The 14,870-nt window shown below is 44.7% G+C and overlaps 1 protein-coding gene across 1 annotated transcript in view; it reads right to left on the bottom strand.

Annotated features, from left to right (window-relative positions):
* LOC138267236 (extracellular calcium-sensing receptor-like) overlaps positions 1-14,359 on the bottom strand; it is a 42,507-nt gene extending 28,148 nt beyond the window's left edge. Inside the window, exons 1-4 of the mRNA XM_069216092.1 lie at positions 14,073-14,359; positions 6,934-7,225; positions 2,288-3,109; positions 936-1,163 (exon numbers count right to left, since the gene is read on the bottom strand). Of these exons, the coding sequence (XP_069072193.1) occupies positions 936-1,163; positions 2,288-3,109; positions 6,934-7,225; positions 14,073-14,359 (1,629 nt within the window). The remainder of the gene's footprint in view (positions 1-935; positions 1,164-2,287; positions 3,110-6,933; positions 7,226-14,072) is intronic.
* Between the last annotated feature and the right edge of the window lie 511 nt (positions 14,360-14,870).

Here is a 14,870-nt window from a genome sequence, read left to right as displayed (position 1 = left end):
CCTGCTGACCCCGCGGGGTCCGAAGAACCACCCGCAGGGGCAGCCCGCTCTAAAATGAGGCGCATGGCTTTGTAAAAGTCTTATATTTAAGAGGTGGTCACTTCAGCTCCTGGATAAGGGGAAAGATGCGAAGTCTGCCCTGGGAACAGCTCCCAGGAACCGTGCTCGGAACATCAATGTTCCTGAGACGCCTTGTCGGCCGATGGCCGTAGCAAAGTCGAAGTCCGCTTCGAATTCTTCTTCTTCTTGTGCCTCTTCCCTGAGTGCCCCGAGGACTTTGAGTAGGACGAAGAGGACTTGGGGATTCTGGAGCGGTTCCGCGACCTCCTCTTTGAGCGGGACCATGACCTCCGAGGAGTCGCGTCGACCAAAGACGACTGCATGGCTTCCATGAGCTTCAGGGACCGCTCCATCAAACTTTTGTAGTCATGGCTGGGCAGTCAGAGTAGGACTTGGATTCGTGGTCCCTGTCAAGGCACCAGAGACATACTTGTTGGGGGTCTGTCACGGCTTGAACCCCATCTTCCTAGATGACATTTTCCTCGCACAGACAAAAAAATTGTCCAACAAAATGTCCAAAAAAGGCTTGCCAAAAAAGGTAAAGGGTAGCTTGATCCCGGACCTGCGCTTACCAGTGAGGAAAGAAAAGAACTGACGTGCGTGCACCAGAATGGTGCCTTTATAGGCAACCGTGATGTCACAGATGGCTCCAATGATGCTGACAAAACCATGGGGAGCCAGTCGACGCACACAGATCCGAACAACGCCACCCGATGGAGCGCGCAGTGTATTGCTCAGCAAAAAGATTCCGGATTCGAAGCTGACACCAGGGAATTCAAAGGTAAGGTACCTGCAGCTAAAAGTCTCTATCATATTGGCTTTATATCTATGCATTGTCATTCATCTGCTTAGGTGTGATAACCTGTTTTTTTTACCTGCCTGCCACCAGTTGCCCACTGGACTCCACTGATATTGACGAGGAGGTGCTGGTCCGGGGAGCCTGTAGGGTCATAGCTGCCCACCTTCACATGGCTTACAGTGCCCAGGGGACCCAGCTGCCAATTAACAATATCATAGCGTGCAGGAGGGTTGCCACTTCTGTCAAAGAATGCTTCTGTACCAACAGTATTCTGGAAACGCACCTTTTTAATGTAGACGAAAAGCTAGAAAAGCAGAATCAATGAAAATAAAACACATTTTATTGGATTTCCACCATAAAAAAATATTCAGCAGTAAAGTAGACTTTTTTCCTCTAAAAAGAATGTGGTTAACTTGGAAGCAAAATTGCATTTGCCTATGATGCAACTATTCACAGATAACATCCCAACCGTGACTTCAAATGTATCTAACCCTCAGAAAGATCTATGCCCGCACTGGAATATGCCAAGTGGAGACCAGAGGGGATCCTTGAAGCCATAGACCCTCAATACCCTACTAATTAAGGTTTTGTTTTTACATTTTCATAGTGTGGCCACTAAAGAGGTAAAATTATATGCAGTGGTTTTGAAAATGCTAAGATTTAAAGATTTAATATATGCAAACAATATCTACTTGGTATTTGAGTTCCTACAGGAATGAAGAAAAACTGATGATTTTATATATATATATATATATATATATATATATATATATATATATATATATATAGTTCGTGCCAGTTACTGTTTCATGATGTACAGCCATTCTTGAAATACAAACAACACGGTTTGTTCCCTGCTGGCACTCAGACCTGGGGATTTTCCATGGCATGGATCAATATGACTTGACTTGTTAGGTGTTAATTTTATTTGGTCTGAAATCTTATTCTAGTTGTCATAGCCTTGAAAAATTGATAGGTGATACATTAGGGTGGGAAAGAACATCAGGTGTAGCGGTGCACATAGTCAATTGAGTGGGGAGAAATCTGTCTGGATTTCCAATCAGAGATGTATGTGGAGACTTACACTTTCTAGGAGAGATCATCCCAGATTTAGTTAATTCCCCAGCTCACTGCTCCTTCTCTCTGACACCATAACTTGCCATTCCATTTTGTTGCCTTAATGTCCATATTTCTTGTTTGTAAATGTCTCCTTCATTGAGAAACATTGATTCTTGAGTGAAGGAACAATACAAGATTTTCAGTCCATCTAACATAAGACAAATTTCCATAGAATGAATATTAAATGGCAATCAATATACAGTCGATATGTCTCCAGCCAGCGTGGGCCAACAAGGGATAGCCATTCTCTAATACAAGTTTAGTGGTGTGCCTTGAATTCTTTCAATAGTAACACCGGAAAATTCTTACCTGCCACAGGTGCAAATTATCTCTGTCTGCACAGGTAGCATTTTGGAAAGGGCCTCCTCCAGTTGTGCAGGATATCTGATCCTGTAAAGCCAATGCTATGGCATGAACCGCTGAATAGACATTGTACGTGATTCGTAAATTCGTGAAATCAGTGAAGACGCTGTCTACTTTTTCATCTCCTTTGCATATTTTGATTTGACTACCTGCTGGATCTACAGTGGTCTCGGGTTTAGGCCATTTGCAGCCAAAAGCTTCTTCCCAGAATTCTCTTATAAATATATCATCAGTAAACTTTGACAGGCTGATATTGCCAAGATGTTCCTTGAACCCTGGCATCTCTCCACTGTTAATTGCAAAACCAATGGTTCCAGTGAGAAAATTAGAGTACTTCACTGTGGAAAGGAGCGCAGTGGTTGACCAGGACTCGCTCGCAATCCAGACCTTCCCGGTCACGTTTTGCTTCAAGATCTCGTCCATGACTGGGTTCAAGCTTGTTCCACTGGAGAATATGACAACAGCTTTTGCTGATGAGTGTCTGATCACTTGGACGATGTGAAAGGCATTTCTGTCAGCTCGTCCTGTGAGAATAGTCTCTGAGAAGGCAACACAAACACCAGCCTTAGCAATCTCCTGCCTCAGGATCTGAATTCCCTGCTGCCCATAGTCTGAGTCCTCAGCAAGGAGACCCACCCATGTCCAGCCAAAGTGTACGATCAGCTCTCCAAGCCCACGGGATTGGAAGTCATCACTGGGGATTGTGCGAAAGAAAGAGGGAAACTGATACTTGTCATTTAGGAGTGGACTCGTGGAAAAGTAGCTGATCTGTAAAAAGAAGAATGACGAAGAATACAAGTCAGCAAAGGTAAGGTTGTCTCTGCGTACAACACAAATCATTTTCACTGCAGCAAGGCCTTCGTTTTTTGTTACACCACAACTACTGTGAACCCTTCTACCAGTCACTGCAATGCATCTCCATTCACTTTTTAAATCTCTGTCACACATAGGTGACTTATTAGTTCCACCATCTCAAACGTACCCTATATATTAAATAAAGTTATCTTTATTGGCATTTCAAAGACATAAACATCAGGCTAATTTCAGAAAAAAAGGAACAGCATTCATAGTAATTTATATTCACTTGTCTTACTGCCAATGGGCACTTCATGGGTGTACAGGGACACTGGCTTACCAGCTCAGTGCGTTTTCCGGAGCACACATCACCTCCGACATCCCCCATACTAACGTGTATAGCTGCAATCGAGTACAAATATGGGCACCCACCAACAATACTATGTCAGACAACACAGCATCCTTCACATCTCTGATACATGCAGAGGCCTGAGAGGTGCCTAAGGAGGCAGATATATGTGCTACTGCGCTCCCATGCTCATATCGACAGGGAAAGGCGAGTCCCTAGATCCCCAAGATGTAGGGGACTTTCGGGTCCGCCCTATACTTTATCGCTATATGACAGTAAAGCTGTTGACCTTATTGAGGCCTTGGAGCCACTTGGTGATCGTCTTGCCCTGCCAAGCCTTGGCCCACTCCCTTTGATCCCTCCCTTCCATTGCTGGAAGGTCAATAGTGTGCTCAAATCCCCAACCTCTCAACAGAGCAGTCCCTTCTTCTGTCAAACGGTGAAAACATTTGAAAATCAGTGCAGGCCAAGAGCCTAAGGCTCTTTTATTTACAGTTCCAGCTACCAGTTGTGCCCAGCAGGATTCTTGCATTTCAATTTGTATGAACTGACCGGAGTTGACTACTTGGCGGTATGAGACTCACATTAATGCGGTCCTGACCTCCACCGCCCTGGCAGAGGACCAGACGCCTCATTTAGATATGTCCACCAGTGTAGCAGAGATATTTCAGCTCTCACTGCGGCTCCCTTCAAATCACTGAAGCTTGCTGAGCTGGCTCTGTGTTTAGAGTGCCCACTTGGCAAACTTTTTTGTTCAGAAGAAATAAACTCTGAAAGCGGGATTTTGTTTTTTTCTGAACAAAAAGTAAATGGTTGGATGCGCATTAAGCTTTTTTTGCTGCATGTGGGGGCTATTTAACATTTTCCCTGCCTGTGTCTGCCATACATCGTGTGGCTGACATGGGCAGGGTTGAGTGACAGTAGTTCCGTCCTCGATAGGACAGGGTGACCGTCACCGTGACCCAGTGGCAGGGCCAGCTTTAGCGCTGGTGGCGCCCTGTGTGACAATGTTTGTGCCCCGCCCCCAATAACCACCTCCGCCATGGATTCCCTCACTACCTCCCTTGAACAGTGCCCCTCAAGTTTCCATAACCACCCTCTGTCAGATGCATTTAATTCGTTTTATAGTGCTTTTTTACATATAAAGTGTAACATTATGGTTGGGAGTTCTCTTAAATAATAAGAATTGACTTCCACCCAAATTAACCCTTTTTTAAACATTAGGATAATGAAAGGCTGAGAAAAAAAAAAACACTCTAAAACCTTGCAGTAAGCATGCGGTTCTTTGATGATAGTTAATAGCTTGCTGTTCTATATTAAGATTTTAACTTATAAACTGCAATTAACAAAAAAACCTCTCTAGTAACCCACTGACCTGTTTGCATCATATGCACTTAATATGCCTGCTACAGTTCTTGCAGCAGGCATATTAACCTTCTGTGCTACCTTAAAACGCCTACTAGAGTATCCGATCTCTCACCAGGCAGAAAATTAATCAGCAGAGGTATCCTGACATATTTATGGTTGCCTGAAAACGTCTGGAGGGGAGGAATGCCGCAGCAGGTGCTTTAAAAACCATAATATACCTGCAAACACGACGCCCCCACCCGAAGTCACCACCCGGTGCGGTGGCACTGTTCGTACCACCCTAGAGCCCGCCCTACCCAGTAGTTCTATTATGACCTCCAGGCCTCTGGGTCAAGGGGTACTCCTAACAGATCAGCAGAGGCTTTGTCGACAGTAATCAATAAGCTTCCCCAGCTCTAAATAGAGCAGGGGAACCTCAGGCTTGGCAGGGCAAGACGATCACCAATCACCCTTCACCAGCCACGGCCCGTCCTTTAGGACGGAGGGGCCACGCCCCCCCACCTTTTGCCCCTCATGAAGAGTGCCTGTCAGGCTGAGCAAAGGTCAGCCTGACAGGCACTCTTCATGTTCAGCTCAGGCAGCCAGGAGCGAGACGTGAGATTTGTGCAGACTCCTGGCTGCCTGAGCTGAACTTTGTGGGCTGAAGAGGTCACAGCTCCTATGGGTGTGACCTCCTCGCTCAGCAAAGGTGCCTCAAGGCCCTCCCCCTCAGTAACGAGGGGAAGCGTCACCCATTGACTCCGACCTGGGCGCTTTAGGTTTAAGACCGGAAGCGTCCAGGGCGAGTGTCAATCAGTGACACCTCATCACAGAGTGGGATGGGGTCAGAAGTCTCACTGACCCCATCCCACTCTGTGACGAAGTTTGGACTGTCGCCTTCCCTCATTGGCTGACCTAAGGTCAGCCAGTGAGGGAAGGCAGCAATCCTAACCCTCCTGGGACCTCCAAGCTGAAGGTAAGTGTGTGTGTCTGTGTTTTTTTTTATTAATGTTTGGTGCGTGCGTGTATGTTAGAATGTTGATGAGTGTTGTGAATAGATGCGCGCGCATGTGTGAATGAACGAGTGTGAGTGTGCTTCCCGCCCGCCCCCTCCCTCCTAAAATTACCGGCCGCCACTGCTCTTCATATACTTTTTATACACTTTCTATGAGCTACACCTCATCTAAATCTAGTACATGCCAGTGATTGCAGACAACCTTTGTAATACTGCGCACTTCATTGCACAAAAAGGCATGTTGAACCTCTAGCAACCTTTTATTCACACTTTTGTATTTTATTTATTTATAGGTTTTCTTCAGTGCTAGCTTTAATTAACTAAAGAAGCAAAAGAGAAAAATTAAGTGCACTAAGATGGAAAGAAAGGAAAGATTAGATTCCAAGTGGATATGCAAGAGCCAGAGTATGAAATTCTTTGCGCGAGACCTTTGAGACACACATTGCCCTATACCACATGCCAGAACTAAAAGTCACATCTTGTGACATGAGCCATATCTCCTGGTGCACACTACCAATAGCCTCACCTCCTTTCCCAAGACTTACCTCATTTCTCTACTGCAAACTCCCCATTATGCTTTATCTCTTTCCATTAGATATGCCTCTTTCATGAAACATACTACTTCCATACACTCCTCCATGACCCATAAATTATCCTACTATGGCTTGCATCCAGCTACTATTGAAAGCTCTTTTCATGAGGTGCGCCTCTTTCATAAGATATGTGTCTGTTCATAAGACATACTTTTGCTCTACTATCTACACATACTTTCAATGAGATTTCCCTCTTCCTACTGTCACACACCTCACACCTTTTACTGTACTTTTCTCATGAGACATATCTCACCTCACTTTAGATATAGATCAACCACTAACTAAACCTTTTTGCTTTAGACCCACCTCACATTATTATAATAGCCCTCCAGGTTTCACGTTAATGATAAGAGAACTATATCTTATCTATTTATCACACCTGCGACACAAACCCCTTACCACATGACATACTTAATTTAATTGCGGTGCACCTTCCACTACTTCTAATTCACTGCTTCATGTGCCATCACTCAGGTTGTCACTAGCCTCTAACCTGTGGAAACCTGTAGAGGCCAAGCACTCTTGCCATTGGAATAGTAGCTGCTGACCCAGAGTCTCCGACAATGGCCTCAAGCGAAGGCTGCTTCCGGCACCGATAGTTGGGAATGGGCACATCTTGACCTGTGAGCATCCACATGGTTCCCTGGAGAGCCCGCTGAACCAACGTGCAAGAGTCAAAAATCTGGAAGCCAAGGGTGACATTGGGTAAGAGTTGCGTGCTTTTGTTTACCTCCTCAATGGCGAATATCATTGCCTGGATCCACTGGTAAATCTGAACAACAAACCTATGGAACGAAGTCAGAAACTAGATGTTACAAAACAGACCAATGTAAAAAAAAAAAAAGAGAGACAGAAAGAAAAAAGCAGTTGCAACAATTCTAATCCAAAACTTCCTGAATAAACCAAGCTGTAATTTGACGTTTGCGTAACAGTTTTCTATTTCTGTCTCTTTTGATGAAATCCTCATCAGACCTCCAGCAGCTAAAAGGGAGTTCTTTAATACTTATTGCCCAAAAACATTCAATTTCTCACCTAGTAAACTCACAATGACAATGGTGCTGAAGGTGGGAACCTTTTGGGTCTGGCATGTGGTGCCTTATCTCTCCATACTTACTGGATGCTGTTGTGAACTCAAGTTTCCCTAGCCCACCCATAAACTTCAAGCACTTCCTACTTGACATTTCTCACCACATTAAGATACATATTCATCCTGACGAGTAGAGGGGAAGCTCTTCATTGTGTCCTACTACCGCGCGCCGCGCCCCGAGCCGAACCTTCGGCTTGCGGAGCGGCACGGGTCGCAACACACGAATGTGTTAATGCTATGATTATGACTGCAAGATTTGGCGACTTTATATGATGTAAAAGTTTAAGTTCTTTTTTTACAGCAAGAGACTCTGGGCCAGATGTACGACAGCCTAATGTGAGTGCAGCCATTCCCAATGGGGCCGCAAATTGCAACCTACCTCATAAATATTAATGAGGTAGGTCATTTGTGACCCCATTGGGAATCGCAAACAGTGTGAGTTACACTGTTGTGCATCTGGTTTTGCGACTTGCAATTTGTGACTTGCAAATGAGTTGCAAATTGTGAGTCATAAAACTTAGGGTCGTACATCTGACCCTTTGTTTCAAGGGAAATGCTAAAATCACAAGTGGTGATCATTTCTGAGCCCTGTTTTGGTGATTAACTGAAAGATAACTGATCTTTGACGTGCTGAGACTTGGACTAATTTAAATTGAGTGTTAATGGGATAGCCTCTAATTTCTGAAGGAGGTGTTACATTCAGAAGATTATCTACAGTGGAACCCCTAACATCACAATGGTAATTGGTCTTTATGTTGTCTAATTCTTCCTACTTAAAGTGAAAATATGATCATGATGGTTAATGTGTAGGTGATGCAAGTATGCTTTACATTGATACTACAGTTATCCCTGCCCTCCGCATCCCAACCAGACATCGAGGCAATCTCGAGTTAGTGCAAAACAAAACCACATGCCAGGTTAAAAAAAAAAGGAAATGGGATCCCATCTCTGGGGACTTCGATGGGTCACGATAAAACAACATTCTTTTCAGATCTGTCTCAAATAGCGTAAGGACTAAGGATATGCAAAGTTGGTCCACTGACAACTTTTGGGTGATTTTTCCGTGAGTGTGAAGCCCATGAACCTTAAAAAGTGCAGTCAGTAGCCATTCCCATGAGTGACACACTCTTCAAGATGCGGCAAGGGATGTATGCCATACCCACCTGTACCTCACTACAGCCCCATGCCGCTTGCCACACTGAAGCCCCTCTCAGCCCATTTACCTTCTCCCTGCCATGACTCCGGAGAGTGAGTGCTCTCTTCCTCATAAGATTAGCATCCCTAGAATCCAAGTCCCTGCTCCCTCTCTTGTCCAGTCCCCTGTCCCGTGCTATGTCCCCTGCCACAGACCTTTCATCGGTCTTCCAGCCGCAGTATTTGCTGCCCCTCAGAGGTGCTGAATGCTGGTCAGGCATCTGTCCAGGAGTTACACAGACCAGCTGAGCGAGCTGCATGGAAGGTGACCTCACCTCAGGGAAGCTGAGAACCTTCGTCCAACCCCAGCAAGCACAGAATAACATGGAAGATTCTCATCAAGGACCTGCCCTGCTACATCACTGACCAATGAATAATTTTTGTACGTCTGTCTGATGTGTCTGAGCTGTGACTTGACTGATGGGGAACTGAGAACATGTAACAGGTAGCTTGGCCAAAAATGTGAACAATGGAGACTTAATAAAGCAGGTGAAAACTTACCTGTGAGATTATGAAACACTATCATCAAAAAAGGTTGTCCAACGTAAGTGCCACAGTTTCAGGATTAATCCCAATAATGTATATGAGTTCCATTTTGATGTATTCAGAAATCCATAAAAGTAATGAATAAATTGCATGAGCACACTCATTGGTCACCGGTGAGAAATGTTCAGAAGGTGAAGTGGTGCACGCTCTAGCACATCCAGGCCCAGATTTACAAAACTGTCACGCAACACGCTGCGGCAGCCAAAATTGCTGCTTTGCGTGACAGGGAGAGAGAAGGAGTGCCCCGTAACTACAGAGATAAGGCACTCTCCTCCCCTCTCCCTCCCGCAGCATAGAATTTTGCTGCCCTCTGCCACACACACAACTTTGCTTTGCCCATAGTGCAAAGGTGTGGACATAACTCTAGCATAAGTTTGGTACTGGAGGGGTACCCTTATTTTAAAACTTTTTCCAAAGTGCAGCACACATGCAAAGTTGGAAAAGAAAGGAGAAATAAAAACATTTCTCCTCTTAACGCCTCCTTTCAAACTGCATGAAATTTTGGCGCAAAACCCTTTCTACCATTGTTCGTAGATAGGGTTTTGTGTCAAAAAGCATGGGTTGTTGCATGGGAACACCCACTCCCATGTAATGCCTTCTTGGTTTACTTTTAGGCTACTTTCCATTAGAAAACAAGTTTTGCGTTGGAAGGCAAACTAGAAAAAAAAACGTTGTGCTGGTTTGCGACACTTTTGTGACACAAACCCCTATCAAAATATTTGGGCATCTACCCCTCAGTCTTCTCAGATGGAACAATCAAATGTATTTATTTGTGGTGCTGAGCCAGAGGGTTTTATTTTTACCAAATGCCAAGGCACCCCTTTTATCGATCTCGGATGGATGAGAGGCTGAACGAACCCTACCGGATTCGAACCTATGACAGCTGAGGCTAGCGGCATCACTGCCACCAGGCCCAGCATGTAAGCGTTACCTAAGACTGTTGGGGGCCTACCTGGTCTCCTGGCCTGGCCCTCGCCGTGCCACAGATCCTGATTTGGGCAAAGAATGCTGCCGACTGTGTGCGAGGTGTATGGTCCCTCTAGCAAATATGCAGTCATATTTCATAGAATCAAGCACATACGTGGTCCTTCTGGACCTGTCTTTGAGACCACTGGTGTAAAAGGTGTCACGGGTGGTATTTGCTTATATTGTCCAGTACTTTCTAAAAAATAAACTCAGAATATGTTTTGATTATGTGGCTGATTCAAAAATCTATTAGCTCACATAAATCACACTCGTGCACAAATAGTAATCTATATCCTCATGCCAGTAAACCTCACGTGGCGGCTGCTTCTTATACGGCAGGTGTAGGTGTGGGGAATCAGGCACCCCCAAATGTTGGGTGTGGAGGAGGCTTCCCCAGAGGAAAACGTGTATCCGCCAGTGAAGAAACAAAAATATTCAGTGGTAAAATAATGAGGCGCCACATTTACCCATTCGGAAACGCCCACTTGCTAGTTTCCGAACGCGTACATGTTTACGCGAGGTACTCCTGGAGGGCTGGAACACGGTTTGCAAAGAGAGATGTGTGTGGCGCTTTTTGTGCTGCACAGGGTGCCTGTCGGTGTGTTTGTGCTTGAGCCACAGTGGTTTCTGTGCCTGCCCCAGTGTGGACTGACAGTACACAGGCACAGATCCTCAACCATTGCTTGGTCAGGTATCACTGTCTGTGCTAGCTTTAAATTACAATGCAGTAGCTGTCTCATGAGCTATGAGCTTTGAGTGGCTTAAACCTAGGTAACATGGACATAGAGCCAGCAACAGGGCCACCTATCTACCACCGATAAAAGAAGTGCTTCCCAGAGACCAAATACAGCATGAAGCAAAAAGAACCCCCAACGAACTTAGAAACCTAAAACTTAACAGGTGCCTCATACAGAGCAACATCCGCCAAACAGGAGGGTCTACAGAAACTTATAAGACCATACACTAGAGACTGAGGAGAAAGTTAAGGTTAGGAACTTAAGCAGGAGAAATGCCTCTTGAAGACTTACATTTACCAGCAAGAAAGGCCTACCTGTTGGTCCGATGCACCTAGAAGAAGGGTAAATAGAGCCTCCTACCAACTATAAAAGCATTTATCAACCTCAGAGTGGCATGTTGCCTACCTGGGGAATGTGTACCAACCAGGAGAAATAGTTTAAAGGTCACCAAAAGCTATTATCATATAAAAGGCACATGATTCTGATTAGTTCAAGTGCATTCCAATAAAAGAGGTGCTTTTACTGGCCACAAACCGACTACAAATAAGAGTGCACCAGAGGTACTTCCTTCTGACTAATGACGTATTATGATAATGCAATGGAATGAGAAGAGACCCCATTTACAGCAACAAGTGAGAACAAGAGCTTGGTTTCTCAATTGTTCCATTGGACAGAGTTGACCATCAAGTCCTGATGAACACCATCTATACAAAACTGGTCTTCAGCGGCTCGCCTGTCTCGCCGCGAGGGACCAGCTTGTCCAGGTGAAGCAAGGAAGGCGCCTCTCATGATATGCGGGGCGTCTCAGGGTTCTGTTTATACATCAGCCAGCTTCAGTATCTGCATGGAACAACATGAGGTGCTGCTGGCTGGCGAGAGTAATTATGCATCTAGACTGATAACAAGTAACTACAGTAGAAGATTTCATCAAATATCTACATCAAACACGGAAAACACTGCCTCTTAGGGGAGACTTTTTAAGGCATGGGCAAAGTCAGCTCTAGCCCAGGGAGCTCCCGCCCGTCAGCACCCAATCCCCCCTCCTCCCCCCCATCTCCCCCCACCGCGATAGTGCAAACTTTGTTCTTTAGAGTCTTGTCCTCATGACCTTGAATAATTCTTCAACATATTTTTTTTAATACTGTTTTCGTTTAATTTATGTTTAACGCAAGTGATGTGTGAGAGTCTATTGCAGACATTTTGCAGACACATGTTGTGTTTGTTTTATGCAACATCCCAAAAAAAGTTTATTTTAGATCACAATAGAACCTCTGAGAATTGGGAGGTTGTCAAAGATAATATGTGTAGTCATATTAGTGAGCTGCTGCTGTGTTACAATATTGAAAACACACATCACTATCCCTAAATATTAGAAGTAACAACTTTAGAATTTGGACGAGTGCGTCTGTGCAAAGTCAGTGACCTGGCCAAAGAGGGTTTGAAAGAGATGAAATTGGATCACAATTCAAAACTGTTTCAAATAGGGGCCCCCATAATACATTCGCCTAGAGGCCCCAAAATCCTTAAAATGTCCCTACATCTTAACCTGCTCAGGACTAGAGGTCAAGGACATACTAGAAGTTGGCCAGATTGAAAACTGAATCCATTTAATAAATAAATAGGAGCAGGTACTTCAGTGGCTCTTGGCTCTGAACCTGGAGAGTTTTACACCCCATCTCATGAACAGGAGCAAATCTCTGCATTCCTACTTTGATGGAAAACACCCATTTAAGACCAACATAGCTTAGGAGATGCAGACAGCTTGGCACTCGCTCTCGCTCCTGACAGGATCAAGACATATCTTTCAGAAATCGACTTGAGCGCTACAATTCATGCACAGGCAAAGTAGTACAGGGACGACAGATAAGCCCAGATAGATGCCACCTTAGACATCGAATAGTCACTAATGAAGAGCTTTCCTAGACTCATTGAAGGTCTGCAAAAGGATAACTGGGTCGCTCCCATGCTTAAATGTTTCCACTGGTTCTCACTTTTTATGGGCCTCTTCTCCAAGATCTAACGAGTAGTGGTTTACAGGTATATCTAGCATGCAACCCTCTGTGGAGGACCACACCACAATGTGAAACGACCAGTAAAACACACACCGCTTGAAATGAAAATCAAGAGTAACAGTAGTTAAGCAAGGAGAAAACCAGAAGAGAAACTTCCCGCATCTTCATCACGGACTTGGCATCCCAATGAAAATCCGACTAGCATCTTAACTCCTCTACTCCAGGAAAGCACTAAAGACCCACCGCATCAGTGCATCTTATCCACAAATAGAAACACCTCCTACATTCACAGCACCAGGCATTGTTTCGGTGTTGAACTGTACTGTTGCTTATCATGTGCAGTGCTCAACCTCATTATAGCCACATATGTACTTCCACATACAAAATGAGATGGTTCTTACTGAGAACCCAAAACTTCTAAGAGTGAGTTTAATTGAATTAAATGTAGGGCATCATTTACAAGGCCTGTGTGCCACTGCTATGTCATTTTTTTGTGATGCAGCGGTGGCGCGAGCAGTGCTTTACACTGCTCCAGATTTACAAGCTGGCGCAATCGCCCAATGCATCAGTTTGTAAACCCTTGCGTCACATTATTCCTGTGCCAAGTATAATGTATGCAGGGTAGGCGTTCCCACGGGAAAAGCCACGCAGAACTGACGCAGTGAAATTCACAACATTTCACTGCGCCATTCTGTGACTTCACTCAGAGTTTTACTGCCTGCTAAGAAGAAGCGTAAAATTGACACAAGGCTTTTCTTTATGGGGGCCTCCTCGCATTGCTGGAGTAGTGTAGTTCTGATGCATCTGTGAAAACATGCGCCATGGAGCTCTATATTGTAAATACAGTACATCCATGCCGTCATTGGATCGTGGGGCAGTGCAAGAATTCTGACACATCAGGCCGATGCGTCAGATTCTTGTAAATGAGGCTCATAGTGTAGTGTATTAATACTATTAAAGCATTACAAAGATTTTACTTATCATTGCTTGCAACATCCTATGCACATTTTTCCCCAGTGTATTGACTTGTGAAACCCTAGACCACTCGTTCACTATGCCGCTAAGAAATAAATCTATCACCCCTCCTTACCTTTGACAGCGGATTGGCTCAGGCTTCTCTGAAAAATCCACAGCTGTTTCAGAATATACCCGGTATACATGGATGGGGAAGACTCCACCCACCAGGATATCACCACCTCTGGAAAACCCAGTGACTGCAGGTCGGTGAAGCTCGCAGCCTGGTGTTGTCCACTGACCAACCGAGGGTGGCAGCAGGCACGACAAAACCAGGAATAAGGCAGCCTTGTGGTAGAATGGTGTTGGGATAGAATGTCCTTTTAAAAAGCTAAGAACAGCTGCCAGAATGACTTGGTCCATGGCACCAGAACTAGAGAGTTTCAAAACCTGATCTCCTCCCACCATGAACACAAAAGAGATGCAAAAGTAAAACTGTTGCCTAGGACTGAATCTTAACGGAAATGGTGCAAACAAAAGGCAGACTTAAAAAAAGGTTTTTTATTCAGGAGTGAAACCGCAACATTTTTTGTGAGTCCTAGGGATCTGCCCTCCGAGTGGGGAGTAGACAGCTGTCATGACTGTTTTTCCTTAAGTCTTTCACAGCCCCTCTAGAAGACCTACTGTTGCCCAGATCTGAGTGATAAATTGGTCTCCTTGCTGGTGGCTTTATATGATTTTACTGCCTCCAAAGTATCTTCACGTGTTTGTGTGCGTTTGCAGAAAGAAGGGTGTCATCCAGATGGAGGGCCTAATTAAAGTAATTACCGGCAATTTTTCAATTATATTTTTTTTCAGTGACTTGTGATGCTCATTTGCCACGTTGTTACGATTTACACATGATCAAGTTAACGTTCGAGGTTTGTGTGGCCAG

The sequence above is a fragment of the Pleurodeles waltl genome, chromosome 12, assembly GCF_031143425.1.
Source record: "Pleurodeles waltl isolate 20211129_DDA chromosome 12, aPleWal1.hap1.20221129, whole genome shotgun sequence".
NCBI classification, from domain to species: domain Eukaryota; kingdom Metazoa; phylum Chordata; class Amphibia; order Caudata; family Salamandridae; genus Pleurodeles; species Pleurodeles waltl.
This window is presented reverse-complemented; position numbering and strand designations above follow the sequence as displayed.